This window comes from Bufo bufo, chromosome 11 (genome assembly GCF_905171765.1).
Source record: "Bufo bufo chromosome 11, aBufBuf1.1, whole genome shotgun sequence".
NCBI lineage: Eukaryota > Metazoa > Chordata > Amphibia > Anura > Bufonidae > Bufo > Bufo bufo.
Genome location: NC_053399.1, coordinates 22,078,358 through 22,098,520, shown reverse-complemented (window position 1 = coordinate 22,098,520; position 20,163 = coordinate 22,078,358). Strand labels below are relative to the sequence as shown.

Genomic DNA, 20,163 nt, shown 5'->3' with positions numbered 1-20,163 from the left:
CCCCTTTAAGGACTGATTCACACGACCGCACTCTGTCCGGGAAACATTAATCATGTGTTTGTCGGACCGACCGTGACTCCCCTGACCCGAACTAATAGCATCATATGATATTGTGGATCACATATCTGATTGTGGATCTATTGTACTGTGCTCATATACAATAGACCCGCAATCACATAAGGGCCCTTTACATGGGCCGACAATTGAACAAATCATCGCTAACCAGCATTACTAGTAACACTGGTTAGCGATGATCTGGCGGTGTAAATGCACCGCCGATAGGTCATCAGTATCTGATCAGTGGGGGTCCAACAACTGGGCAGCTGTTTGAGAAGGTACTGGTGCTCCCAGTAGCCTAGAAGTGAATGGGGCTGAGCACGATACCAAGCACAACTGCTATACAATGTACGGCACTGTGCTTGGCGAGCAGGGAGAAAGCCGCGGCGCTCACAGGAGCAGGGGTCCCGAGTGTTGGACCCCCACCGATCAGATACTGGTGACCTATTATTAGGGGAACAGATAGGGAAATCTGTCACAAAGACCGTGATCGCCGAACAGTGTGCTGTCTTCCTGGCGCTCGAGTTTGGCACATCGCGGATCGGGTTGACAGATTACTGGGAGGGGCTGGAGACGATCCAGCGGTCATGGTCCATATCGGAACCAATGACAAAGTTAGAGGTAGGTGGAGAGTCCTTAAAAATGATTTCAGGGATTTAGGTCAAAAGCTTAGGGCAAGGACCCCAAAGGTAGTATTTTCCGAAATACTACCGGTACCACGGGCCACACAAGAAAGGCAATGGGAGATTAACAAGTGGCTGAAGAACTGGTGTAGGATGGAGGGGTTTGGGTTCCTGGAGAACTGGGCCGACTTCTCTCTCGGCTACAGGCTCTATCGTAGGGACGGGCTGCACCTCAATGGGGAAGGGGCAGCTGTGCTGGGGAAGAAGATGGCTAGAAGGTTGGAGGAGTGTTTAAACTAGGGACTGGGGGGGAGGGTAATTACCTTATAGGAGGGGAAGATAGTGCAGATAGAGACCAGGGGCGAGGTAGTGGGACTGGGGGAGGAATGGAAGGAAGGACTAGAACAGTTCAGAAGGAAAGGTGTAGGGTAAAAAATATACATAAACCTCTCAAATGTATGTATACTAATGGCAGAAGCCTGACTAATAAAACTGGTGAACTGGGATTAGTGATGTGTGAGGAGGACTATGACATAGTGGGAATAACTGAGACATGGCTGGATGATAGCTATGACAGTGGGAATAACTGAGACACGGCTGGATGATAGCTATGACAGTGGGAATAACTGAGACATGGCTGGATGATAGCTATGACAGTGGGAATAACTGAGACATGGCTGGATGATAGCTATGACAGTGGGAATAACTGAGACATGGCTGGATGATAGCTATGACAGTGGGAATAACTGAGACATGGCTGGATGATAGCTATGACAGTGGGAATAACTGAGACATGGCTGGATGATAGCTATGACAGTGGGAATAACTGAGACACGGCTGGATGATAGCTATGACAGTGGGAATAACTGAGACACGGCTGGATGATAGCTATGACAGTGGGAATAACTGAGACACGGCTGGATGATAGCTATGACAGTGGGAATAACAGACACGGCTGGATGATAGCTATGACAGTGGGAATAACTGAGACATGGCTGGATGATAGCTATGACAGTGGGAATAACTGAGACATGGCTGGATGATAGCTATGACAGTGGGAATAACTGAGACATGGCTGGATGATAGCTATGACAGTGGGAATAACTGAGACACGGCTGGATGATAGCTATGACAGTGGGAATAACTGAGACACGGCTGGATGATAGCTATGACAGTGGGAATAACTGAGACATGGCTGGATAATAGCTATGACAGTGGGAATAACTGAGACATGGCTGGATGATAGCTATGACTGGGCAGTTAATGTACAAGGTTACAGTCTGTTTAGAAAGGATCGTCAAAACCGGAGGTGGAGGGGTCTGCCTTTATGTAAAGTCCTGTCTAAAGCCCACAGTCCGAGAAGATATAAGTGAGGGACATGAACATGTGGAGTCACTGTGGGTAGAAATACATGGAGCTAAAAACAACAATAAACTACTAATAGGAGTTTACTATAAACCGCCTAATATACCAGAGTCCACAGAAAATCTACTACTAAATGAGATAGACGAGGCGGCAAATCATAATGAGGTGGTTATTATGGGGGACTTCAACTACCCAGCTATAGACTGGGAAACTGAAACTTGTATATCTCATAAGGGAAACAGGTTTTTGGCAATAATCAAAGACATTTACCTCTCCCAACTGGTTCAGGACCCGACTAGAGGGACGGCCATACTGGACTTAGTATTAACCAATAGGCCTGACTGAACAACAGACGTGCAGGTCGGCGGACACCTGGGAAATAGTGACCATAAAGTAATAACCTTCCAATTATCATTCAAAAGAGCGTTTCTACAGGGAGGAACAAAAATACCAAACTTCAAAAAAGCTAAATTTAGCCAACTAAGAGAGGCCATAGGCCTAACTAACTGGGACAAAGTCCTCACAAATACAGACACAAAATGGGATATCTTTAAAAACATCCTAAAATCTCATTGTGAGAGGTACATACCGTATGGGAATAAAAGGTTAAGGAACAAAAAGAAACCAATGTGGATAAACAGAACTGTAAAGAAAGCAATAAATGACAAAAAGAAAGCATATAAAAACACTAAAACAGGAGGGTGGCGAGGAAGCACTGAAAAACTATAAGGAAAAAAATAGAACATGTAAAAAACAAATAAAAGTGGCCAAACTAGAGACCGAGAGATTAATTGCCAAAGAGAGTAAAACTAACCCAAAAATGTTCTTCAATTATATAAATGTTAAAAAGTATAAATCTGAAGGTGTTGGCCCTTTAAAGAGTAATGAGGGGGGAGTCGCAGAGAGCGACGAGGAGAAAGCAAAGCTGTTAAATATTTTTTTCTCCAATGTATTCACTGAGGAAAATAAACTGTCAGATGACATGCAGAATGTAAAAATAAATTCCCCATTAAAAGTGCCCTGTCTGACCCAGGAAGAAGTACAGCAGCGACTTAAAAAGATTAAAATAGACAAATCGCCAGGACCAGATGGCATACACCCCCGTATCCTAAGGGAAATAAGTAATGTCATAGCCAGACCCTTATTTCTGATATTTGCAGATTTTATACTGACAGGGAATGTCCCACAGGATTGGCGCATGGCAAATGTGGTGCCAATATTCAAAAAGGGGCCAAAAACAGAGCCTGGAAACTATAGGCCGGTAAGTTTAACATCTGTTGTGGGTAAACTGTTTGAAGGTTTTCTGAGAGATGCTATCTTAGAGCATCTCAACGGAAATAAGCAAATAACGCCATATCAGCATGGCTTCGTGAGGGATCGGTCATGTCAAACTAATTTAATCAGTTTCTATGAGGAGGTAAGTTCTAGACTTGACAGCGGCGAATCAATGGATGTCGTGTATCTGGACTTCTCCAAAGCATTTGACACTGTACCACATAAAAGGTTAGTATATAAAATGAGAATGCTCGGACTCGGAGAAAACGTCTGTAAGTGGGTAAGTAACTGGCTCAATGATAGAAAACAGAGGGTGGTTATTAACGGTACATACTCAGATTGGGTCACTGTCACTAGTGGGGTACCTCAGGGGTCAGTATTGGGCCCTATTCTCTTCAATATATTTGTTAATGATCTTGTAGAAGGCTTGCATAGTAAAGTATCAATTTTCGCAGATGACACTAAACTGTATAAAGTAATTAACACTGAAGAGGACAGTATACTGTATATATACTACAGAGGACAGTATACTGTATATATACTACAGAGGACAGTATACTGTATATATACTACAGAGGACAGTATACTACTACAGAGGGATCTGGATAGATTGGAGGCTTGGGCAGATAAGTGGCAGATGAGGTTTAACACTGACAAATGTAAAGTTATGCACATGGGAAGGAATAATGCAAGTCACCCGTACATACTAAATGGTAAAACACTGGGTAACACTGACATGGAAAAGGATCTAGGAATTTTAATAAACAGCAAACTAAGCAGCAAAAACCAGTGTCAGGCAGCTGCTGCCAAGGCCAACAAGATAATTGGTTACATCAGAAGGGGCATAGATGCCCGTGATGAGAACATAGTCCTACCACTTTACAAATCACTAGTTAGACCACACATGGAGGACTGTGTACAGTTCTGGGCTCCTGTAAACAAGGCAGACATAGCAGAGCTGGAGAGGGTCCAGAGGAGGGCAACTAAAGTAATAACTGGAATGGGGCAACTACAGTACCCAGAAAGATTATCAAAATTAGGGTTATTCACTTTAGAAAAAAGACGACTGAGGGGAGATCTAATTAATATGTATAAATATATCAGGGGTCAGTACAGAGATCTATCCCATCAGCTATTTATCCCCAGGACTGTGACTGTGATGAGGGGACATCCTCTGCGTCTGGAGGAAAGAAGGTTTGTACACAAACATAGAAGAGGATTCTTTACGGTAAGAGCAGTGAGACTATGGAGCTCTCTGCCTGAGGAGGTGGTGATGGTGAGTACAATAAAGGAGTTCAAGAGGGGCCTGGATGTATTTCTGGAGTGTAATAATATTACAGGCTATGGCTACTAGAGAGGGGTCGTTGATCCAGGGAGTTATTCTGATTGCATGATTGGAGTCGGGAAGGAATTTTTTATTCCCCTAAAGTGGAGAAAATTGGCTTCTACCTCACAGGGTTTTTTGCCTTCCTCTGGATCAACTTGCAGGATAACAGGCCGAACTGGATGGACAGATGTCTTTTTTTCGGCCTTATGTACTATGTTACTATACAGAGGATAGATTATCAGTATTAAAGTCTTAGAAATCCCTTCTAATGGAGTCAGTTGAGGAGATGCGGCCGACACGCAGCCTGTGTTTCCCGGACCGAGCGCCGTAAGGAACATGCACAGTGATTATTTCGTCACAAGGGGTTAAGCACCCCTCCCTGCTTATTAAAGCCGAGATAAAATTGGACTTTTTGCGCCACAGGTCAAATACCAAGCGCTGCCGCACTGTGATGTCTGTCCCTTAGCATATGGAAAGCTGGGATAATACGTGCAAAGGTCTTAATCTGCATTTCATGGAATTCTGTGTTCTCAATAAATGTCTTCTTATGATCTCTTTAATTACGTGACATCATGAATATGAAATTATTTGTGTAACGGCTGAAACGATATAGAAGATATGGACTATATAATCCTAAGGGGGTTGTGCAGTTTAGAAAAGCCAAAAACCGCGTCCTTTTGGCCTCTGACTTATGCACCAGTGCATCACATAGTAGACGACACCGTTCCATCACACAGTCCAGGCATCTGTTAATAGGGTTGTTCCATTCACGGGATAGGAAATACGTTTCTGAATAGCAGGGGACCGACCACTGGGGCCCCCCGACCCATCACAAAAATGGAGCATCAATCACGCATTTAAGGGGTGTCTCACCTCAAAGATTGATGGCATAACGCTAGGCTATGCCACCAATGTCAGGTAGGTCAGGATCCACACCTATCTCTCGAACGTAGCTCCCAAAGTGAACAAGGGCACACTGCGCATGCGTCATGCTCGGCTATTGTCGCCACTCTCATAGAAATAAAAAAGGAGGGCGCCCTCCTTCACTTTGGGAGCTCCATTCTAGCAATAGGTGTAGGTGTCAGAAGTGGGATCCGCACCTGTCTGACATTGGTGGCATACCCTTGCAATAGGGTGAGACAACCCCTTCGACTCCATGGGACTGCGCTTGTACTCGACTATCCCCTGCAGTTGGATAAAGTTAAATAGAGCAGCAGAACACATGCATGACCACCAGTCCATTCAAAGGGGGGGAACACGTGGCCCCTGTTGCATCCGTAAAGCCTCTTTTTTATGTGTATTCCAGGGGTTTCTACCAGTGTCTACCCTGAATCGAGGCCAAAAACGTAATGAGAACATAGCCTGACTTAAAGGGGTTAGCCCATGAAAATCAGACATCATATATTATAGGACATGACAATCTCTTTCTAAGGCCTCTTGGACACGACCGTGTGTCCCCCATGGCGGGTCCACAATACTTGGGACACTGGCCGTGTGCATTCCACATCACGGATGCGGACCCATTCACTTGAATGGGTCCGCAAATACGGAGATGCGGTATAGAACGGAACAGAAGCACTACTGAGTGCTTTCGTGGGGTTCCGTTCCGCAAAAATATAGAACTTGTCCTATCTTTTTGCGGAACAGAGACGGATCGCAGACCCCATTCAAGTGAATGGGGTCGCGATCCGCATGCAGCTGGCCCACGGTCGGTGCCCGTGCATTGCGGACCGCAGCACACGTCAGTGTGCAAGAGGCCTAACAAAGCTAGAACCGGCTCTGTACCTCACATGGATCCAGAGATCTCCACATTCATTGCGCTGCTGGATTTATATCCACAAGTTGGCAGCTCAGGTGGCGCGTCCTTTCTTTGTAGAATGGCCTGTCTGCTGCAGCTGGCGGCCGTTGAAGAATGGAACTGAGCATGTGTGACCACCTCAGTAAGGAGGACTGAGAAATTAGGGGGGGGGGGGGGGAAGCAGCAGGTGGCACTACACAGATAACTTTCATTGAATAACTCATTGGCTTAATTATGTGCAATTCCAAAAGTATTCAGATCCAGCTGCTGGTTTGAAAACTATAGAATATTTTTCACGGGACATCCCTTTTAAGTATTACGGCCGTACAGTTGAGAAGCAGTCTCCGACCTGTGCACCTCTTGCTATTGTGAAACTACAACACTCAGCATGCTCTTGACAGCGTTAGCTGGGGCGACACAGGTTGGCCACTGCAGTGGAGGTTGTGCTGGGAGTTGTAGTTTCCCACACAAGTTATCCCAGGATTTTTCATTGCTTGTCCTGTATGTAGATATGTATTCTTTTTTTACACACAGTGACTACTGGAAGCTTGCATGTTCCTTCTACCTTTCATAGATTCCATACATGTATAATGGGCGTTCCTTTCTGTGCATCAGGTAAATTATAAGACGCTCCGTGCTTGAGTAATGCTTTAGGGCCATAGCCTCCTGTGATTAGTCTATAAATAGTTAATGTATAGCTCATTGCCTGGATACTGTGACACTGAGGAACGCGAGAACTGGGTCCAAGGAGCACCCGGGGCTCCATACATCTAGTTTATCTATGGAGTGCTATGGCATTTCCATCTTAGAATAAACCATAAATTGCTCATAGGTGCAGGTCCAAAAGGTGGAACTTGCCATTATCTTTCATGACCCTTGACCTGTTGAAATCCAAATGTTCTTCTCCCAACATCTGCTGTCTGGAATTTAAGGACACCCCCATACACATTAGATGGTTCACTAGCACAGCTGAGGTCGGCGTGTTCAGCCAACATTTAATGTAAAGACTGTGGCCCAGTGCACATAACTGAAGAATTTAAAGGGAGTCTGTCACCAGGAAATTATGGCACGTCGTCTTGTAGGGCTAGCTCAGCTGATTGTATGGACACCTTTCAGTTGGCAATCCGCTGCTTCATTCTGGAGAAAAAGTGCTTTCAATCCATATGGAAATGAGCAGTTAAGTGCAACAGGGGCGGGTCCAAGCCACTTTGTGCACCCTTGCTCCTCCTACTTCCTCTGCCAGTTGCTCACTCTCCTTGATTGACAAGACCAGGTAATATAACTATGCAGCCAACCTGGCGATCAAGGAGAGGGAGCAAGAGGAGCAAGGGTGCACCAAGGGCCGGCCCCTCCCTCTCCTTGATTGACAGAGCCAGGCAAGATGACTTGACAGGACCAGGTTCCTGTATATCAAGGAGAGGGAGGGGCAAGGATGCACAAAGTGACTTAGCCCCGCCTTTGGTGCACTTAAGTACTCATTTGCCTATGGATTAAAAGTACTTTTTCTCCAGAATGTGGCAAATCACTAAGTGGTGAATTTCTTGCTGCAAACGCTCTTAATAAATAATTGACTATTTTTTGGACTATGAGGGACATTTATCATTTGATATAGTTTTTGTGTCACTTTTAAGTCTGGTTTTGCTTTGTGTGGTTGTGCCAAATTTATGAAATGGTGCACAGTTTTCATTTGGCGCAACTGCACTGTGTTGTACAACTTAGTCTTAAAAAAATACACCAGGGGCCTTACTTTTGTAGGTTGCGACTCCATAAATGTCACAAAATTTGACCAAATGTCGCAAAAAAAACAAACAAAAAAAAACTGGAAACGTGCAACATTTTATTCCAAAAACCAGATGTATCTGGTTTGATAAATGTCTCCCTATAAACACACTTTTTAACAAGAAAAAAATCTTGCTAAAAAGTTCATGCGTCTTATAGTCCAAAGTCTGGGTGTCAAAGTCAATGTGTGCGGGAGGCGAGTATACCTCCTTTTTTCACTCTAAGTGAAATGTTAATGATTCATCCTCAGGATAGGTCATCAATATCAAATCGGTGGGGGTCCGACCACTTTGCTCATCAGCTGTTTGAAAGGGCCGTGCCACTTGGATGAGCGCTGTACACGGTATAGTGGCGGTGCTTGGTATTGCAGTTGGGCGACCAGACACTGATGACCCGCCCTTAGGATAGGTCATCAGTATTTAAATCTGAGAAATCCCCTTTAAATAAGCTTCTGATACACTGTACAGTTAATAAAACACAAAAACAGATATTTTTATAAGAAATTTATTCCTGGGACAAATGCGAAAGTGTAGAAAGAATTACAAAGTATTGCATAGATCATTTCCCACTTAATCATTCTGAGTCACGATATACATTTAACATTATAGAACTATCATAGTCCAAACATTCTTCTTGGATGCCAAGTGTGAACAAGCAACAAGCCCTTATTACACCAGGGGCGGTGGAAGGATATATTTTTTTTTTATATGCGGATTTTAACATAACAACTAAAATGTAACCGAGTATTTGTGAAATTATATTTTCACACCAAAGCATTGGAAATTTTAGAAAAAAAAAAAAATGCAACAAAAATAATTTTCAAAAACAAAACTTCCCTTTTTTTTCAAGACATTTGAGATCAGCAGATTTGGGGGAATTTCTTAGGCGGCAGCAATGTTCCATGTATTATGGGCACAGTAGAGGTAATAAATGTACGATTGCTGGGGGTCTGAACGATGGGACGAGTCCAACATGGGTTCCCCAAGTCCCGTATGTGTGTGTGAATGGGGCGGTAGTTTACATGTGTGAAGACCACTCCGTTCTCCGTCTATAGTGCTGTGCATGGCTCTCTTCATCAGTCCCACAGACCGAGAATACATACTCCCCGAGTTGTATTAAAGCGGTTTTCCACCTTCAGGGACCTTTCAACCATTCCCCCCCCCCCCCCCCCACCTCCACATGTTGCAGGACCTGCAGATGGAAACATACCTACCCTCTCTATGTCAAAGGGTTTCCGCTGCTACGGTCCCCGCTGCCACGCTCTAGTCCCGCTGGTCAACATCCAGTTTGATGGAGGTCACGTGTGACACTGCAGCTGATGACTAGCCACAACAGTGACACGTCTCCCATGCGTGACATGACGCACAGACATCACTGATGCAGCAGCTCACATGTCCCCCATCAAAGCAGATGGTGACCAGCAGGACCAGAATGTGGCAGGGGGGGGGGGGGGGCTTACCTCCACAGTTCTAGCAACATGGACAAGGCCAAAAGGTCCCTGGAGGTGGACAGCCCCTATAACAGTGATGGTGAACCTTTTACAGACCGAGTGCCCAAACTGCAACCCAAAACCCACTTATTTAATCGCAAAGTGCCAACACACCAGTTTAACCTGAATGCTACAGTCCAATATAGTGCATCTTCCATGTACGGCTATAACAACCTGCCTACATTCAGTGCGCTGCCTGTGCCGTTAATAGCGCGCCCTGCGCTGACAAATGGCAGGAAAATTCGAAGGCATAGTGGTACAACTTAGACTGTTTCCAGGGTGCGGGTGCCTACAGAGAGGGCTCTGAGTGCTGCCTCTGGTACCCGTGCCATAGGTTCGCCACCACTGCCCTATAAGCACAACCCACTGGTTACTGGAAACATCCATGGAAAAATAAAAATGGAAGGCACGATTTATATATACGTCACTGTCATACAATGGTAAAAAGGTATGGGCTGCTGGGCTTGGATGGGCTGGATGTTAGATAACAGACTGCCCAAAAGTTAGCCATAAATGTGCAAACACGCTCCATTATATTCTAGGACAGAAGCATAAGCAGCAAGGCAAGGGGTTGTGCCAGCAGAATAACCCCCTTTCCATATGCCCTATTAAAGGGTCTTCATGCCCAAAGGGTTGTGCAGTGCAAAGATATTGATGACCTATCCTCAAGAGAGGTCATCAATACCAGCGTGGCGGGGGTCTGACTCCCAGGACCCCCCTGCCGATCAGTTGCAGCGGTGGCACAGTATAATTACGGGTGGTGGTGCCCGGAGTCAGAACCCCGCCGATCTGGAAGTGATGACCTATCCTGAGGATTGGGCACCAATATCTTTGCACTGCACAACCCCTTTAAACATAATTTTGAATTGCCGTTTCACCTACAGGGAAATGTATGGCTGGTCTGGAGTTTTCAGCTGATCACTGGGGAGGTCAGAAACCGGACCCGTGCTGATCCGCTGATCGCACGGCTGGCATTTACGGAATGGAAATGCAGCTTCATGTTAACCACCAATACTAATGGACAGTCTATGCCCAGATTACAATGAAAGTTTTTTTTTTTTGTAATTAAATATTTATGATTTATCCTTATGTAAGCCTATGGACGTGACATTCACCCCGAACACCGCAGCCTCTTCACACAGCCGATCGTCGGGGTGTCAGACCCCCACCGACTTGATAATGACGAGCTATGCAGAGTGTAGGTCATCAAAATTTTAATCCGAGAAAAACCCCTTTAAGCGGGCCATAAACATTACTTTGGTTGGCAAAATCTGCAGACTTTGGCGGGAGCAGGTGACCCTCTAATCTGTATGAAATGCTAAGCCCGTGTTCATCACAGATTAGGGGGCGAAAGGATTGGACATGCTCACATTTCAACATGGCCGAACTTTGTTCTGAAGGGTGATGAGCAATGGCTCATTTCCCTCTCCCCCTGTTGGAAACACATGCATGCTCGGCCTGTGTGGGAAGTGATAGCTCTGAGCTGCACAAGTGTATGAAAGTGTATGGCCCTAAGGGTTAAACGGGCCCTACAAATCTTCAGAAAGAAGACTCCTTCACAGACACTCCCTGTACGCCGATGTGCAGGGTAAACGTTGACTGTGGGGGACGCAGAGGTCCATGAGGTGACGATATATCCAAGTGATATGCCATCACCTCTCATGGTGGTCCTACCCCGTGAAACAGTTAATGACATGATTCCATATATGAAACAATAACCTATAATAACCTATAAATGACATTAAAGGAAACCGAAAGAACCTGACCCCACACGTACATCATGATTGTGTAACGTTATAGCACAAATCAAGTATATTGCTTTATCCTTACACTGTCCGGCTAGATTATCCGACTTGATATTAACCATTTGCATTACATAGCACTACACACAGCTACCGCCACATTGTGCTCCTGTACATTTTACAGCACATCACAAGTTACCTGTCATTCTGCAGATATTTCTAGGGGGTCTGCGCGTCACCGCTGTAAGAAACTTCTCTGTATACCTATTAAAAATCATAGAATATAAAATGAATCTTAAAGGGGTTTTCCCAGACTTTTATACTGATGATCTATCCTCTGAATAGGTCATCGGTATCTGATCGGTGGGGGTCCCACACCTGGGAACCCCCTGCAATCAGGTGTTTGAGAGCCATGGCCTTCTCAGTGCTCACCAAGCACAGCGCCGTACATCGTAAAGTGGCTGTGCTTGGTATCGCAGCTCAGCGCCATTCACTTCTATGGGACGGAGCTGCGCCTAGGCCAAGTGACCAATGACTGTGACATCACATGGCCTAGAGAAAGCTGCGGTGCTACTGCAAACTGATCGTCGGGGTTCCCCACCGAACAGATACTGGTGACCTAGCCAGAGGATAGGTCATTAGTATAAAAGTCTAGGAAAACACCTTTTAAAAGAAACCTGTCACTAGGTCAGGCCTTCACATCATGCTTTCGAAATGCTGAGCTAGAGGGCGCAATTGAGTCCACTAAACAGTCCCTCAAAGGGTTTGTCCATTTGTTTTAAAATCAAGCCCCCTCCCAAACCAGCAAAACCTGGGAACGTAAGTATATGTAACTGCCCCGCACCTCTCCTCAGGTCCCTGGCTGTCCTCATTTGACTTCCAGTCCCCGCATGTAAAACTTCCTGCACTGACGGGGTCATGTGTGCTGCTGCAGCCAACCACTGGCCTCAGTGGTGACGTGTTCCCAAGCAGTATGCCGGTGCTGGATGACATGCCTCATGGTGACAGATCATCTCTGAGGCCAGTCACTGGAACAGCGCACATGACCCTCGTCCAAGGTGGAAATTTACATGCAGGGACAGAAAGTGAAGGGAGGACACTTCGGGACCCATGGAGCTGGAACAGAGTGGCAGGGAGTAGGTAAGTATACTTCCCCTCACATGTCCCGCTGGGTGAAGAAAAAAGTAGACAACCTCTTTAAAAGGTTATTTCCATCTTATAAAGTGATGGCATAGCGCTATCACTTATGACTACTGGTCGTCTAACCTCTGGGACCCCCACCACTGTTCCTTAGTATGGTGTAGCACTTTATTCCCTTACCCCAACTGCTTAGTAGACACTGCCGATATATGGGTATTGTACACAATGTAAGGTCTCATTCACACAAACGTATTTTGCGTTCCGTATACGGGTCGTTTTCTGCGTTCCGAATACGGTCTGTATACGGAACCATTCATTTCAATGGGTCCGCAAAAGATGCGGACAGCACACAGAGTGTGCTCCGTTCCGTGGCCCCGCAAAAATGATGAGTTCTGTCCTGTCCTTGTCCGTTTTGCGGACAAGAATAGGCATTTCTATAATAGGCCTCCTGTTCTGTTCCGCAAATTGTGGAAGGCACACGGAGTGCCGTCCGTGTTTTGCAGATCCGCAATTTGCAGACTGCAAAAAAAACGGCATGGTCGTGTGAACGAGCCCTGAAGCAGTGATTTACCCAGGTGACCGCTTTCTCTGCTGTCCCTGGCTCCATCTGCTTCTGCACAAGCACCGAATGGATATTGAACGTGTCCAGGGCATACGTACAGTAGGTACAGACCGCATAGTCTCGGGTACCTGCACATAAGCTGAACGCGTTCAGTTACTGTTTAGCAGAGTGGGTAAACTACGCGACCACCGCCATCTTGCATCCTGTGGACGCAGAGACCACGGCTCTACAATGTTAGTCTGCAGATGGCAGTGGGGAGCCTTCTACTAAGCAGCTGGGGTAAAGCACAGGTTTATGGGCCACACCAAACAGCTTGGGGTCCTTTAGAAGCTATTTTTATAAAGTGGCCAACCACTTTACTCTAAAAGCGACCTTCCCTTTAAAATAACGTATCATTAGACTCTTCTCTGCCACCACTAGGATCTTACACTGTCCATGAAGTATCGTATGTCTCGGTGAGGTTACCTGCTCCATATATCTCTATAGAAAGAATACCGTCTCCACAGCGTGTAGCTTCACCTCCACTCTACCTTGTAGAAGAGACAGCGTAGCTGAAATATTAAACATTTTTAGCACCAACATGATTAAAGTTTCTATCAATTACAAAAATGTAAACTTTTTTTTTTCTAAAATTTCCATTTTTCTAAATTGCACCTTAAAAAAATAGAATTCTGTAAAAAAAAAAAAAAAGAAATTCCGGTCATTTCTCGGCTGCACGTATGTAAACCAGCGATGACAAGAGGAGCAGCTCCGGAGGTTTGTGTAAGAGGATTAAGTTTACATTCCTGAGGCCGTCGTAATGCATCCAATACCCATCGATCTGGAATGCTGCGGAGTAATGGTGCTCTTCCTTGTTGAAAAGAGTGGCGCCTTCTAGAAGATACCTGGAAGCAGAGCAGGTGGAGAACATCAAGTCACTGGTTTCATCCCGTGCCTACCACCAGGGCGTCTTCTGCACAGAGACCTCTGGGTCTCCCGGCCAATGGTGATGGGTGCCGTTATAAAAATGAATGGGGCTGTAACACGCATTTCAGTTCCATACAATGCTATGACACCTAAGCATTGGCTTGGAGGACCAGAAGAAAAAGCCAGGACCTTGACCAATGCATCTCCACACAGACCTCAATGACATGAAGACAGGTAAGGCTACTTTCACACTGGCGTTTTGGCTTTCCATTTGCGAGCTCCGTTCAGGGCTCTCACAGGCGGTCCAAAACGGATCAGTTTTGCCCTAATGCATTCTGAATGGAAAAGCATCCGCTCAGAAGGCATCAGTTTGCCTCCGTTCCGTCTCCATTCCGCTCTGGAGGTCGGACACAAAAACGCTGCTTGCACATCCATGACGGATCCACACCAAACGCGAGTGTGAAAGTAGCCTAAAACAAGAGTAAGCCCATAGCATACAATAAAACATGTCGCACCTATATTTAAATGGGTCCAAGATTCCATGTTGGGCGTCATGCACACGGCCGTTGTTTTGGTCCGCATCTGAGCCGCAGTTTTTGCGGCTTGGATGCGGACCCATTCACTTTAATGGGGCCGCAAAAGATGCGGACAGCACTCCGTGTGCTGTCCGCATCCGTTGCTCCGTTCCGTGGTCGGCAAAAAAAAATAAAAATAACCTGTCCTATTCTTGTCCGTTTTGCGGACAAGAATAGGCAATTATACTAATGACTGTCTGTGCCATTCCGCAAAATTGCGGAACGCACACGGACGCCATCCGTGCAGTTTGCGGACCGCAAAACACACAACGGTCGCGTGCATGAGGCCCTAATTTGGAGCTCCAAATTTCTAAAACCTCTCCGCCTGCATAACGGAGTTCAAAGATGAAATCCTAACTGCCTGCAGCCACCAATAGAGGGAGCTAACTGCATACCGGTTTAATTATTTTATTATAACTGGCATGCTGTTAGCTCCCCCTAGTGGTGGCTGGAATTTTATCATTTTGCCCAGTGCCACGGATTTAGAGTTCTGTGTAAGAAAAACAGAGCTCGGATCGTTCTAAAGATCTATTCAAAAATGAATCGGCACAGAATACTGAGCTGCAAAAATGACACAGTTGTCACGTCAGGTAGGGAACAGTGCAGCCCTGACCTCCACCTACTTGGACAATCTGCCCTAAATGGCGGCCCCCCAACTGGGGGTCTCCAGCCTCGTGAAGAGCTATGCACTAAATGCGGAGATCACAATCACTCTTCACTTACTTATGGTCGGATAAGTCCAGATAATACGGCACATAAGCCAGATCTTCTGACTTCCACTGTTCCATGTTTAAGATGACAAATGGAGGAGCTCCGTGGCAGAAAATCCGCTGGGAAAATTCTCTCAGGCAGCCGCACCTGGAGGACACAAGGGTCATCATCATCAATCCCGACTGCAAATATCCTATGTGTGCATTTATACATTCATCCGTCTACAGCGAGGCTGGAAAAATACCAGGAGATAGGGGAGCCAATACACCTGGATAGCTGCCGTTGCTGTGGCATCTGCCGCCATATGGTGTGCTGTGAAATTCACAGCCTCGCAATACAGCGTCCTATGGTAGGTACCATCATTTCTTGCTATTGGATGCATGCGGAATCCAACAATCAAAAAAAACCTCTGGCATAAAGAGGTCTATGGGCGCTGTATTACGGTGCTGTACGGTGTACAGAACTGTCATAGGCGGCCACATCAACATTATAATCGCTGGGGGTCTGACTCCTGTTACCCTTCCCGATCTGCTATCCCCTTCATTTTAGTAGCAACTGTCCCTGGTATTAGGCTAGGGCAGTGATGGCTAACCTCCGGCACTCCAGCTGTGGTGAAACTACGACTCCCAGCATGCTCCATTCGATTCTGTGAGAACAGCTAAGCATCTTGGGAGTTGTAGTTTTACCACAGCTGGAGTGCCGGAGGTTAGCCATCACAGGGCTAGGGCTACACGATGACGTATAGGGTACAACTACACTGCGACATTCATGTCGCGAGACATATTTCATAATGCTAGTCTATGGTGTTGCACTGCGACACGATCTTGGATGGATTTTTGCAACACCATAGACTAGCATTACAACATATGTTGTACGCCCCCCGCCCTATTTTATCAGATTGGTGGTGGTCCTACACCCTCACTCCCTGCCAATCAGCTGTTCTCTTGTGAATGAATGGGAGCAGCCCTGCAGTCACCAGCTTTTTGGTGGCGGAGCTACAAGTTAACAGCTGATCAGTGGGGGGCGCGCGGTGACAGACGAGGAGGATGTGCCAAATATCAAAATCCTAGACAACCCCTATAATCAGGAGAAAACTATCTACCCAGGGATCACTCACCCAATCTCTTCACATACTTCAATCCGAGAGCAAAACAGCTCATCCACCGCCATCTGAATGAGATCTCCATGCGGTATGTCATGGGGAGGGCTGAGGGAAACAATCAGCAGGTGAAACAGCTTGGACTTACAAGGCTAAACGTTACACTAATAGTTGCACTGTAGCTACACCCGGACAGCTGTGGGAATGTACTGTAGGTGACTCCAGCAGCACCAGCCTTCACATTAGGCTCTGTACATGATGCCTCAGTCCTCAGTCAGAGGTATACAGCGAGAGGATCCAGTGAGGTACACCAGTGTAACGCCTCGCTCCATCTACACTTTAGGAAAAGTCAGGGATCGGTCGTAATGACTTTTTCGCTGCCTGGTCCTGTCAATCAAAGTGCAGAGAGAGCAGAGCCTCTAGGTGTAATGGTAACGCCCCCGTTGCTCCTAGAGGCTCATTTGCATATATTAAAACATCCTTTTTCTCAGCAGTGCGGGCACATATGAACATGGGACCAACACAGATGTCTTCAGCTGCCAAGCGCACATGTAACAGGTCAGCCAGTGTCATAGGTACAAAACTGCTGACAGATGCCCTTCCAGTGTAAATTATACCTTACAAATACTGATGGAGTTAAACTACGCCTTTTAATCTATTTATATCTAATGATACCTTTTAACCCCTTCTACCCCGGGCCAGTTTTCGCCCTTCTGCCCAGGCCATTTTTTGCAAATCTGACATGTGTCACTTTATGTGGTAATAACTTTGGAACACTTACTTATCCAAGCCATTCTGAGATTGTTTTCTTGTAACACATTGTACTTCATGATAGTCATAAATTTGAGTCAATATATTTCCTTTATTTATGAAAAAATCCCAAATTTACCCAAAATTTTGAAAACTTAGCAATTTTCAAAATTTCAATTTCTCTGCTTTTAAAACAGAAAGTGATACCTCAAAATATTTATTACTTAAAGGGGTTGTCCGGGTTCAGAGCTGAACTCGGACATACCTCCAGTTTCACCCCGGCAGCCCCCCTGACTTGAGCATCGGAGCAGTTCATGCTCCGATGCTCTCCTTTACACTGCGCTAAATCGCGCAGGGCAAAGGCATTTTTAGGAGTTCCGGGTTCTCCATGGGGCTGCCAGGAAGCCCGGTGACGTCACCGGCACTGATGGGCGGGCTTTAGCTCAGCCCTAGCCAGTAAAACGGCTAGGGCAGCGCGAAAGCACCCCCATCAGAGCCGGTGACGTCACTAAACACACTGCAGGGCAGAAGCTTCCGCCCGGCAGTGTGTTATGATGAACAAAAGAGCCCGTGCCCTGCGCAATCTAGTGCAGTGCAAGGGAGCGCATCGGACCATGAGATGCTCCTATGCTAGCCTCAGGGGGGCTGCCTGGGTGAAAATAAGGGTATGTCCGGGTTCAGACAACCTCTTTAAGGCTACTTTCACACTGCCGTTTCTGGGTCCGCCTGTGAGATCCGTTTCAAGGCTCTCACAAGCGGCCCCAAACGGATCAGTTCAGCCCCAATGCATTCTGAATGGATAAGGATCCGTTTAGAATGCATCAGTTTGCCTCCGTTCCGCCTCCATTCCGCTCTGGAGGCAGCTTGCAGCGTTTTGGTGTCCGCCTGACGAAACTGAGCCACAATGTAAGTCAATGGGGACGGATCCGTTTTTACTGACACAATATGGTGCAATTGAAAACGGATCCGCCTCCCATTGACTTTCAATGTAAGTCAAAACGGATCCGTTTGCATTATCATGAACAAAAAATTATTATTATTTTTTTTGTTCATGGTAATGCAAACGGATCCGTTCTGAACGGATACAAGTGTTTGCATTATAGGTGCGGATCCGTCTGTGCAGATACCAGACGGATCCGCACCTAAACGCAGGTGTGAAAGTAGCCTTACATTCCCCATATGTCTACTTTATGTTGGCATCATTTTGTAAATGTCATTTTATTTTTTTAGGACGTTAGAAAGCTTAGAATTTTAAAAGCAATTCTTAAAATTTTTAAGAAAATTTCCAAAACCCACTTTAAAGGACCAGGTTCAGGTCCGAAGTCACTTTGTGGGGTCTACATAGTAGAAACCCCCCATAAATGACCCCATTGTAGAAACTACACCCCTCAAGTTACTCAAAACTGATTTTACAAACTTTGTTAACCCTTTAGGTGTTCCACAAGAATTAAAGGAAAATGGAGATGACATTTCTAAATTTCACTTTTGGCAGATCCATTTTTTTCTTTAACACATCGAGGGTTAACAGCAAAACTCAATATTTATGGCCCTGATTCTGCGGTTTACAGAAACACCTCACATGTGGTCGTAAACTGCTGTACGCCATATGGTTTTTAGAAGGTAGATTTTGCTGGACTGGTTTTTAGATGCCATGTCCCATTTGAAGCCCCGCTGATGCACCCCTACAGTAGAAACTCCCAAAAAGTGACCCCATTTTGGAAACTAGGGGATAAGGTGCCAGTTTTATTGGTACTATTTTGGGGTACATATGATTTTTAATTGCTCTATATTACATTTTTTGTAAATCAAGGTAACCAAAAAATGACTGTTTTCGCACAGTTTTTATTTTTTACAACATTCATCTGACAGGTTAGATCATGTGCTATTTTTATAGAGCAGGTTGTTACGGACGCAATGATATCAAATATGTCTACTTTACTTTACTTTGTTTGTTTCAGTTTTACATAATAAAGCATTTTTGAAAAAAAATTATGTTTCTGTGTCTCCATTTTCTGAACGCCTTATTGTTTTTTATTTTTCTGCCGATCGTCTTGTGCAGGGGCTAGTTTTTTGCAGGAAGAGTTGACGTTTTTAGTCGTACCATTTTTGGGCACATATGATTTTTTGATCATTCATTATTACACTTTATGGGGCAAGGTGACCAAAAAATTGGTCGTTTTGGCACTGTTTTTATTTTATTTTTACAGCGTTCACCTAAGGGGTTAGATCATGTGATATTTTTATAGAGCTGGTTGTTACAGATGCGGCGATACCCAATATGTATACTTTTTCTTATTTATTTAAGTTTTACGCAATAATAGCATTTTTGAAACCCAAAAAATTATGTTTTTGTGTCTCCATAGTCTGAGAGCCATAGCTTTTTTATTTTTTGCCCGATTGTCTTAGGTAGGGGCTCATTTTTTGTGGGATGAGGCGACGGTCTGATTGGTACCATTTTGGGGGTTATACGGCTTTTTGATCGCTTGGTGTTGCAATTTTTGTGATGTAAAGTGACAAAAATGGCTTTTTTTTTTACACAGTTATTTTTTTATGGTGTTTATCAGACAGGGTGGATCATGTGATATATTTAAAGAGCTGGTCATTATGAACGCGGAGAAACCTAATATGTGTGTTTTTTTCCTTTTTTTTTCTATTTTTTATTATAAAATCAGGGGAAAGTGGCTTTTTTTCATTTTTTACTTGAAACTTTACTTCAACTTTTGGGGGTCTGATCCCCTCTGTATTGTAATGCATTGCCCGTTAGTGTATGACACAGAGTAATACACTAACAGGTTGCCTAGGAGACGGGCCTGGGGCTGGATCTCCTCGGCCCCCATAGAAGACAGGTCCCGATGCCGTGCAAGGCATTGGGCAGCCTGTGCATGGTAACGGGTTGCCTTGTCACCCATCGGGTCCCGACACAGACACAGGGATGTCCTTTTGAACAGCTCGCTCTAAGACGGCA

The 20,163-nt window shown here is 45.3% G+C and overlaps 1 protein-coding gene across 3 annotated transcripts in view; it reads right to left on the bottom strand.

Annotated features, from left to right (window-relative positions):
* Positions 1-20,163, bottom strand: part of C11H14orf28 (chromosome 11 C14orf28 homolog) — a 41,096-nt gene that overhangs the window by 7,679 nt on the left and 13,254 nt on the right. The window contains exons 3-6 of one of the 3 annotated variants that reach the window (XR_005774800.1): positions 16,467-16,556; positions 15,362-15,496; positions 13,623-14,041; positions 11,655-11,719 (exon numbers count right to left, since the gene is read on the bottom strand). Coding sequence is in view for 1 of the 3 variants with exons in the window: in XM_040411643.1 (XP_040267577.1) it covers positions 13,858-14,041; positions 15,362-15,496; positions 16,467-16,556 (409 nt within the window). In the remaining 2 variants the exon portion in view is untranslated. Of the gene's footprint in view, positions 1-9,820; positions 11,720-13,154; positions 14,042-15,361; positions 15,497-16,466; positions 16,557-20,163 lie in introns of those variants that run through there. The other 2 variants (XR_005774799.1, XM_040411643.1) reach the window with 2 other exon arrangements.